A 9,625-nucleotide genomic window follows, 5' to 3' on the forward strand; every position below is an offset into this window, starting at 1 on the left:
ACTTAAGTCACTTTGTCAAAAGGGGAGAGACTTTTCCAGTCTCGTTGGAAAACTCAAACACAAGTTCGCATTGCATTCTTCAAGATTTTAACCTCATTTTCTTCAAACACATTAGCTTCACGCTAACCTTTTTCGGCTCTTGATCTTCCCGTGCAACTTAGCAGAAAGGCCCTTCCTTCCTGTTCACACGACAGAAAAAAAGGAGACTATGACAGACTCGGATCGTAGCTGTTGCAGGCAAAAGCACCTGCCTTGCAAGCAACGCGAGCTACCGTGGAATTATTTCCATACGGAATCAGCGAGGCATAGTCTCCTTCGCGAACCTCAAAACTACAGATCGATACAACGGTAACGCTAGGAGATTAAAGGGAATAAAGACCAGCGAAGTCGGAAGAGGTTGCTGTGGAAACCTCGAAGCGGCTACACCAGCCGGTTTCATCGACACCTACCTTCCCCCGCTTTTACAAGGCGGCATACTCACGTCGAGTTACGCTCCCGTCCCACCAGGCCGGCGCGAAGCTGCTCGAAAAGCGGCGCCGGCTTCCGTCGGCCAAGACCTCGCCGCCCCCGACAGCGCCCGGCGGCGGACGCTTCCCCGGAGCCCGAGAACAAAGGGCAGCCGGCACCGCCCGCCCAGAAGCCGCCGCCGCTCCCCCCACCTCACGGCGCCCGCCCCCGCCCGCCCGGGCCCCGCCGTACCCCGTGCCGGCGCGCCTGGCTGTTGAGGGCTCGCACCCAGGCCCGCTGCCACTGCTCTCGTAGGGACCGGAGGGCGAGCAGCGCGGCGAGCAGCGCCCGGGCCCCGGCCTCCTCCGCCGCCCCGCGCCGCCGCGGCGCCCGCAGGGCCGCGGACCGCCAGTACTGGAGCAGCCAGGCCGCGACGGTGAGCAGCGAGGCGGCGAAGAGCAGCACCAGCGCGGCCCAGCCCGGATCCGGCCCCATGGCGCCGCGCGCAGCGACTCACGGCGGGCCGGCAGGCATGACGGGCCGGCGCCGGCCCAGCCGCCGCCGCCGCCACCTCCCGCCGGGGGAGGGGAAGGCCGCGCCGCCGCCCTCCTCCCGGCCCCGCGGCGCACGTGGGCCCGGCCCGGCCCCCGCCGCGCGCCGCCGCAGCCCGGCCCCAGCGGCGCGCCCGCCTGCGCACAACCGCCGCCCCGGCCCGCGCACGGCGGCGGGGGCGGCGGCGGCCGCCTTCTTCCGGCGCTGGGGCGCCGCGGGGCGCGCGCCCCCGCGCGGCCTGGCGGGGCGGCCCGAAGGGGGCAGGGGGTCTGCCCCGCGGCCCGACCCCCCCCCCCCCCCCCCCCCCGGGCGCAGCTTACGGCCCGGTTCTCCGCGCCTTCCCCTCCCGAGGCCGCTCCCGTCGTTGTGGCCCCCCCCGTCCGGGTCTGCGCGTCGTCGACGGGCGGCCGCCCGTCCGGGCAACCTCGTAGCTGCTGCCGCCGCGAGCCTTCTCTTCCGGCGGTCTGAAGCAGCAGCGCGGCCGCGCCCTGGAAGCCGAGCTCCCCGCCGGCCTTCGGAGCCCCGATTAAGAAGGCTTTTCTCGTAACGCCGCCGTCTTTTTCGCCGACAGCGACTGCCCGCCCTACGCCAGGCACGCAGGACACACCAGCACGTGGAAGCCTGCCCTGCGCCCGCTGCCAGCTCGGGCCCCCTGCGCTGCGGAGGGCAGGTAAGAGGAGCTTCGACCACCTCTCCTCGCAACGGCCGCGACCCAAGGTAGCAGCGGCCGGCTGGTGCCGATTCCTGGCTCTGCCGGAGGGTCTCTGGCCACCTCCCCAGCCCCCCCCCCCCCCCCCCCCCGCCCGAGCAGCAGCACGGGAAAAGCCGTCTGAAGGCACCTCGGGTCACCACGGGCAAGCCCTGCTGGCTGCTACCGCACCCTCTGCCGCTTCTCGCCTCTGCCCGCCGACTCGCACCCAAACGCGACATCTGTGGAGAGAAACTGCGCCTATCCCGACTCCCTCCCCCCCCCAGGAATAATCCCCTGGGGCTCCAATAGCTGTTACAGATCGCCTGGCGACTGAAGAGCTCGAGTAAGACGTTTTATTGGGGTGGTTTTTTTTTCCCCAGCATCTGAGGAAACGCGTGGCGCGAGGAGACCGACGGTCGCTCCGTTTTTCACTCCCGCGCATCCCGCCAGCGCTAGACGCGGGAGGGCCACCCCCACCCCCCGTAACCCGGCTCCCCGCCCCGGAGGCTGGCAGTGCTGCCCTGCTCGGGGGTCGCCGGCAGCCGCCCGCAAGCGCCGCTTCCCAGACCTGGGCACAAAAGGCGGTGCCGGCCGCCGGGAGGGAGGCCGGCCGGGCGGGCGCCGCCGCTGCGCCGCGCACCCCTCAGCTGCGGCTTGCCCGCTCCCCGCCGGGAAGGAAGTGACGTACCTGGAGGCGGAATAGAGCCGGTTCGAGGGGCGCCGAGGCGGCCATGGCGGTTGCGGGCGCTGCGGGGCGGAGCCCGTCGCGGGGCCGCGCCCGGGCCGGGGCGAGCGCCGCTTCCCGCGCGGATCCACGCGGGCTCCAGCGCCGGGCACGGGGGCTTACGGACGCCCTCAGAGCAGCCGAAAGCGGTACCGGCCCCGGCCGGTCTCCGCGCAGAGCCCCACGCCGGCAGGCGGCTCGCGCCAGGGCCAAAGATGGCGCGCCCCTCGCCGGTGGGCCGGAGGGCGCATCCGGTGCCTCCTCAGTAGCCTCCGGCTGGAAACACGCGGCGGGAGGCGGCGAGCGGCGCTCCGCGCCCGGCCCCGCTCTTTGCCCTTGGCAGGGGCAGCGCCCGCCGCGGCCATGGCGGCCTGGCCCGCCGTGCCCCTCCTCATCAACCTCGGCGGGTCGCTGCTGGGCTTCGTGGCCACGCTCACGCTGATCCCGGCCTTCAAGGACCACTTCCTCGCCGCGCGGCTCTTCGGCCAAGACCTCAACAAGGCCTCGCGGCACCCCGTGTGAGTAGCGCTGCCCCGCTGAACTGTGCGCCGCGGGGCCGGACCGGCACCGGCCCCGAGACCGGGATCGGGATCGGCCGCCGGGCTGACTCCCCACCTTGCCTTCGTTTCAGCCCCGAAGCACAGGGTGTGATCAGCGGGGCCGTGTTCCTGATCACCCTCTTCTGCTTCATCCCCGTGCCCTTCCTGAGATGCTTCGTGGAGGAGCAGTGCGCGGCCTTTCCTTATGACGAGGTGAGGCTTGCCTGGCCTGGCGCTGGGCGCGTGGTGGGCACGGGCAGGGAGTGGCCGCTGGTAATCGGGGTCCTCTGTTCTGCAGTTCGTGGAGCTCATCGGTTCGCTCCTCGCCATCTGCTGCATGATTTTCCTGGGCTTTGCCGATGACGTTCTGAACCTGCGCTGGCGCCACAAGCTCCTTCTTCCTACCATGGCTTCCCTCCCGCTGCTCATGGTTTACTTCACCAACTTTGGGAACACGACCATTGTGGTGCCTAAGCCCTTCCGGGTGCTGCTGGGCATGCACTTGGACCTGGGTAAGTTATGAATCACCCGAAGCCATCATCCAAGCGGCGAGCAATCAGCAGAAAGGGTCACCTGATGGTACTCTGTGCTGCAGGGGGAACACACGAAGGATTTGCTTAAGTAACCAAAGAGAGGGCACAACCCCACCAAGTTTTAAGCTGGAAAGAACATCCAGAAACCCAGCACGCGTTCAACCACACATAGATAGGCACTGATCATTTTTCCAGGATTCTGGCAATAGTTGAGCACTCGGCTGCCAATACCAGAATGACCAAAGGACAGAAACGGAGCGCTACAGTCTGCTGCCGTGTCGAAACGGTTTGCTGCCATCACTGTGTTGTACATACGTGTACACATGAGGGCTGTTCACAGGACAGGGAGTGATTTATTAGTAAGCTACCGCTATCAAAACTCACTGAGAGCGCTAGGTAATGGATTGTTGTACAAAGCAGGAAGCGAGAGCTTTGGTGAACTGGACCGGGGCCTGCTTCGCCTATGAATACTAAAGCGCTTGGTTCACTCTGATCTGCAGGTATCCTCTACTATGTGTACATGGGCATGCTAGCAGTGTTCTGCACCAACGCCATCAACATTCTTGCTGGAATTAATGGAATTGAAGCAGGGCAGTCTCTGGTGATAGCTGCTTCCATCATCGTATTCAACATTGTAGAGTTAAATGGTAAGGAAGATAACATATATGTTTGCGTGTGCAAAAAGCAAAGGGAGATAGAATCCTAGATTTCAATATCTGGTATTACTAAAAATCAACCAGTCCTGTCTTATCACAAATGCATTTTTTTCTTGTTTCTATAGGGGATTATCGAGATGATCACATTTTTTCCCTCTACTTCATGATTCCCTTTTTTTTTACCACGCTGGGGCTGTTTTACCACAACTGGTAAGAGGACAGACATTCAGAGTTTCTTCAGAAGCATCCTTTCCCTTTACTTTCTTCCTTTTCAAACAAACCAAACCACTTACCAATGTGCAGGTGGGACACTGGAGCGTAGACAGGCTTCTTCCTAGAACCAAGAGTGCAAAGCATCAATGCACTGGTAGCTTTTGTTTCTATTAGAACAATTCCAGTCACGCCGGCTCACCAAAATGCACAGAATACGCTCCCCCAAATGTCTCGCTAGCTGTTTTTTCATACCATATTCTCTGAAAGTCAGGTTGTGTGTCCCAGTCCCGCAGTTCTTAGCGTAAATATCTGCAATTGTTTTTTACGGTGTAGATCCCCTCTTGGCCCCTAACCTGCCATGTGGGAATACATTCAGTGGTTATAAAGTCATTTTCATGGCAACAGCAATTGTGACAGACCTTTGCTTTTCTGCCCTGTGGATTGCAGGTACCCATCTCGAGTGTTTGTTGGGGACACCTTCTGCTACTTTGCTGGCATGACCTTTGCAGTGGTGGGGATCTTGGGGCACTTTAGCAAAACAATGCTGCTTTTTTTCATCCCACAAGTGCTCAACTTCCTCTACTCGTTGCCTCAACTGTTCCACATCATTCCTTGTCCCCGTCACCGGCTGCCGAGGTAATGTACCAGAGTGACCCATAACGGTACCACAGATTGTGCCTTTTATCTCCAACACCAGCTGAGAAAGGTGATGGTAGGTGCTCTTTTTAAAAGCCATCAAAGTAAATTTTATAGTTAAAAGTTAGCTGGCTCGCTCTGCCAGCTACAAGTGAGTCACACAGTAGAGGTTTCTCAAAGAAGTTAACTCTTCCGACTACGCCCCTCCCCCAGCTAAAGAAGAGTGATTTTTAACAATGTTAGAATGTGATTATTCTCAGCTACAAGATTGAGGGAAATTGATACAGGCCACTTTTAATGCTGTTGCAGTAGGATCTGCTAAGATTTCATAGTAGCAGACATTCTGTGGCACTATGCCATATCAACAATTGTCTCTGCAGCTGTTAGATTCTTCTATTTTATTTTTAAAACTATATAGCTTTATGCATATATTGGGGGTGCAGTGGGGAGGAACCTCCTCCTGACTCTGCCCAATCTGAGGGATGAGGTATCAGCAGCTGTTGTTAAGCATACCGGATTATTCCTGCTTTTTCCACCAGTGGATTTCTTCCTCAGCTACTCAGCTAGGGATCTAAGTCTGCTTACATAGGGATCTCTCTGTCTCCTTGCTCTATCCAGACTAAAATTTTAATGTTTCTTTTAGGCTCAATCCTAGTACAGGGAAGTTGGAGATGAGCTACTCCAAATTCAAAACTAAGAGCCTCTCTGCCCTGGGAACAAACATTCTGAAGGTAATACCTGGAAAACATTCAAAATCCAGACTCATTTTAAGGCAGTGATCAAATGTGAGAGGAACAGGATGGGAGGGAATGCCTAACTTCTGGGTTCACTAGTTATTTCCTGGCTCAAATCCAGAAGAAAATATTCTGCTTAGCATGTCACCCTCCCTAGCAGTCAGTCAAATGTGTTACTAATCAGTCTTTCAGAACAGCACGCGTAGCCATGTCCCAGGACCATCATAAGCCTGTCCTGTCTTTTCAGTAAGAGCATGAGCGAGACTTCAGGGATGGTACAGCAAAAGGGATCTAGAGCAAAACCAGCCGGTGAGCACCAAACATACCTGGTGAAATAGTGTGCAACATTTCTTTCCCCAGGCAGTCAAGATCTTGCACATAGTAGATGTGAGGAGTGGAACAGATGAAGATGGCGAATACACCGAGTGCAATAATATGACACTTATTAACTTTGTTATAAAGCTGATTGGACCCACCCACGAGCGAAATCTCACTCTCCTGTTGCTACTCATTCAGGTCAGACAAATGGTTCCTCCAGTAGAAAGACGTACTTTGCAATAGAAACAGATCCAAATTGGTCTCCAGAGTTGAAAGGGGGAAGTAGAGTATCATGCTCTTCACACAAGATGCAGTTGAGCTGTGCAAATTGAGGAGAATCAGAGGTTTACACAGCTCAAGGAGGAAACAGATTCCTCCCCCCTCCCCGCCCCATTCATTGGGAGCTAATAAATATAAAGTCCCTAAGTTAGCTTGAAAAGAGTCCCAAGGCACAAATCGCTGGCTGCTAGAAAAACATTAGGAAAGCAGAGTGCCTTGTCACTCTGATCCGATACAGCCTTTTTTCCACATTCGTTTTTCAGTCACACCAAATAATAGTCCCGGAGTTATCTCCAGTCAGCGGACTTGCGTAAGCGTGGCAGGCAGCTCAGCGGTATCTGAAATCTGAGTGGGGTGCAGGAGTGTTTTGAAGCAACTTGGAGCACAAGGATAACGTGCCTCTCAGATACTGCCGCTACCTCCATTCAGCACATGAACTCGCCTCCATAATATAGTAGAAACACTGCTTTTGGAAAGGCCTGCATTGTTTAGTTGCCCACAATAAAATTATTTTTTCATCCTCAGATCAAAGATAAGAGATTCTTACTAGGAAAGAGAAGAGACACTTAGCCAAATTCCCATTGGTGAGGAAGGACTTCCAGCAAACAAACCTGGAGACTGAGCAGGGCTTAGGCAGGCTACATCGGGGATGGGAGAGGACGGGAAGTACATACTGCTTGATCTTGAGCCCAGTCACAGCAGAGAAGTCTTGTCAGCACCTTCTTGTAAGGATGCTGAATTGCAGCTTTGACATGAGGTATTTTCTGTCACAAACCATAGGGTTTACGTTTCCTCCTTAAGGAGGAAAGAGTTGTTCCCAACCGTTCATCTCGTCCACTTGTTCTCACAATGCGACTGCGCGCAGGCACACGCAGAAGTCTCCTGCAGATAGCTACAGTTCTCGGACAAAGAACCGAGGACTTTGGCTAGACTTCTGCCTTTCGTCTTTCTATACCTAAAAAATGTAGCCTAAGTGGTGTTATTTAGTGAAATGAGGCACGCTCGGAAGCGCAGCAAATCCGTCTGGAAAGGAGGAATCTGCCAGCCTGTAAACTACTTAACACTATAACGTTTCTGTTGTCTGTCTCATTTTTACCTAGGTCCTGGGTAGCACAATTGCTTTTTCAATCCGGTACCAACTAGTGCGCTTGTTTTACGATGTATGACTGGGCTGTCGGGAGCAGGGGAAAGAGTTGTACCTGCCAGTCAATTTTCTCCAGTTGCTGACCAAATGATTCAACTGATCTTACTCCGGCCCTCCGAGAACCTCAGGACATCCGTCAGAATGCAAGCAACTACTCTGCGTGGGCCAGTCTTGAACTGTAATCATCTTTTTTTGTGCACAGAAGGCTTTTGTCCGATTCTGCTGACAGAAAAGATTCACTGCTACTTGGACATCATTGTTACTGGGAATACCTTTCAGAGGGGAAGTAAATGACCCAAATGTTTACTCACAGCAAAGTGGGAAGGATGAAATCTCTATACATCTAGCAACCATGTTACTGTTCCCCAAGAGAGGAAACGGGAACTTCCATTTCCATGAGACTCTGTACAGCAGAGCAAGTAAACCAGAATCCTCTCCTGGCTTCTCCAATCCTGCCTTTGGTCCATGGACATAGAGTGACATGTTATAAACCATACCCAAAACTCAAGAGCGCTCTGAGAATAAAATAACTCATGGTACCCTTTCCTCTTCGTGCTTTGCCTCGAGAATATTGACATGTAGTGAAACTAGGTTACACGATGCATCTCTGTGGCTTTCTACCCTGCTAGGGGGCTGATCGTTTCTGCAGCAGACTCCCTTCTCTTTCACAGCTACGGGGTATGTTCCCACCAAAGGCCTTTTATTTCTGAACATCTTTATCATCTGCCTTCCTACCTTGCTTCGTGGAATAGGACATGTCTGGACCAGGCTAGCAGAGTAAGGATGGCTGTGTCCTTGCGTAACAGAGGACTTCCATAAAAGCCTTAGATTAATGTGGAAGTAAGACCCTGCAGGCTGCAATTACCTCTTCCTCAAATACAAATCGTTATTTATATAGCAGTAGCTGGCACCGTAGTTCACCACAGAATTGCTGCCTTCCTGACAGATAAACACACACAGCCTTGGAGTACCAGGTTAAAGAGTCTGCACAAGATTAATGGGAGTGAAAAGCGAAATAATCCAACAGCAAAAACAGGGACGCTGAGATGGGTGACAGTAGAAGTTGCCGAGTCCAGTACCTTAATAGATGCAAGGCTGCCACACCTCCACACACCCAAGTCCAGCCAGTAGCGAGGCTGAGAACGTATTCCTGGTAGGCAGAAATGCATGTGTCCAGCAACACTGATCAACACAGAAAATACACAGCACTCAAACGTGAACGGTACAAGTGGCCAAATCTTCTTCCTCCTCTCCAGCTGATGAGTTTGGAAGTCTGCTAGTAGAGTGTATTCATATAAACATATACATGTACACACACAAATGTTAACAAATCCTTTCAGTAGCTGGCCGTAAACACTCAGTCTGTCCAGCAACTAGCCCCTGGATTTCCTGGCACCGGGGCATATGAACACCTGAGGTCCACGGTACTATACTACTTGCTCTTACTCAAATCTTCTCTCCTAGAGAGGGGGGGGAGAGAGAGGAATTAGTCTCTCTGCTAGCTGATCCAGACGTATGGCCTTCAAGTAGCCAACTCGCAGATGCCTACCCCGTTTTATCCAGTAAGCTGGCTCAGACCTACCTCCAGTAAGCAACCTGCTGACCCCAATGGCTCCCATATCTGGTCCTGGATACCTGGCGCCAAAGTCTGTTACCTTGCTCGCTAGTCTGGCTCATTCACTAGTGATCGCACACACTGGCATTCCACCGTAGCCCCGGCTCCCCTCTGCACATGCTCCAGTCTTCCCATTCGCCAGTACGACATATACACTGGCCCCTTTGACCTGTGGCCTGATGCCAGTTGCTGGCACTTAGACATCCAGACATTCACATGCACACAGAGTAGACAGTCCCCTCACGGTGGAAAAAAAAATCTAGAAATGGAGTTGAGCGAGACAGGACAGACTGCAGAGATAAAGGCTACCAATCAGCAATTTGTTCACACTCGACCACCTTCTTCACCCTGCTGCTCCTCCCATGTTTTTTTCCTCCTGGTCCTCTTTGACGCCTTCTCCACCTTTGGTGCTTCCCTTCACGCATTCCCAGAATCCCCTAAAAAGGATTTCACAGTAGGTTTTACACATCCCTGAACATTCTTCCCCCATATGCCACCGTAAGCCCAATACCCTCACGGGCAGGGATCCCGCTCAGTCTGCAGG

The 9,625-nt window shown here is 54.8% G+C and overlaps 2 protein-coding genes across 7 annotated transcripts in view; one reads left to right on the plus strand and one right to left on the minus strand.

Moving 5' to 3' along the window:
• C2CD2L (C2CD2 like) overlaps positions 1-2,473 on the minus strand; it is a 31,833-nt gene extending 29,360 nt beyond the window's left edge. For 4 of the 5 annotated variants that reach the window (XM_041125335.1, XM_041125334.1, XM_041125333.1 and 1 more), the window contains exon 1: positions 700-1,057. In XM_041125335.1, the coding sequence (XP_040981269.1) occupies positions 700-942 (243 nt within the window). In that variant the 5' untranslated portion in view covers positions 943-1,057. Of the gene's footprint in view, positions 1-699; positions 1,058-2,378 lie in introns of those variants that run through there. The other variant, XM_030021917.2, reaches the window with a different exon arrangement.
• On the plus strand, positions 1,827-8,005 carry DPAGT1 (dolichyl-phosphate N-acetylglucosaminephosphotransferase 1). Of its 2 annotated transcripts, XR_005932997.1 has the most exons (10): positions 1,827-2,932; positions 3,046-3,166; positions 3,252-3,465; positions 3,987-4,133; positions 4,268-4,352; positions 4,803-4,991; positions 5,635-5,722; positions 6,086-6,276; positions 6,351-7,079; positions 7,423-8,005. XR_005932997.1 is itself a non-coding variant. In XM_030021921.2 (9 exons), the coding sequence occupies exons 1-9, from the start codon at positions 2,778-2,780 to the stop codon at positions 7,486-7,488; spliced, it is 1,221 nt and encodes a 406-aa protein (XP_029877781.1). In that variant the 5' UTR covers positions 1,828-2,777; the 3' UTR covers positions 7,489-8,005. The 2 variants fall into 2 exon arrangements, 1 of the variants encoding a protein (XP_029877781.1); XM_030021921.2 differs by lacking the exon at positions 6,351-7,079 and having other exon boundaries at positions 1,828-2,932; positions 6,086-6,241.
• Positions 8,006-9,625: the final 1,620 nt, after the last annotated feature.

Source organism: Aquila chrysaetos, chromosome 8 (assembly GCF_900496995.4).
Source record: "Aquila chrysaetos chrysaetos chromosome 8, bAquChr1.4, whole genome shotgun sequence".
Taxonomy (NCBI): domain Eukaryota; kingdom Metazoa; phylum Chordata; class Aves; order Accipitriformes; family Accipitridae; genus Aquila; species Aquila chrysaetos.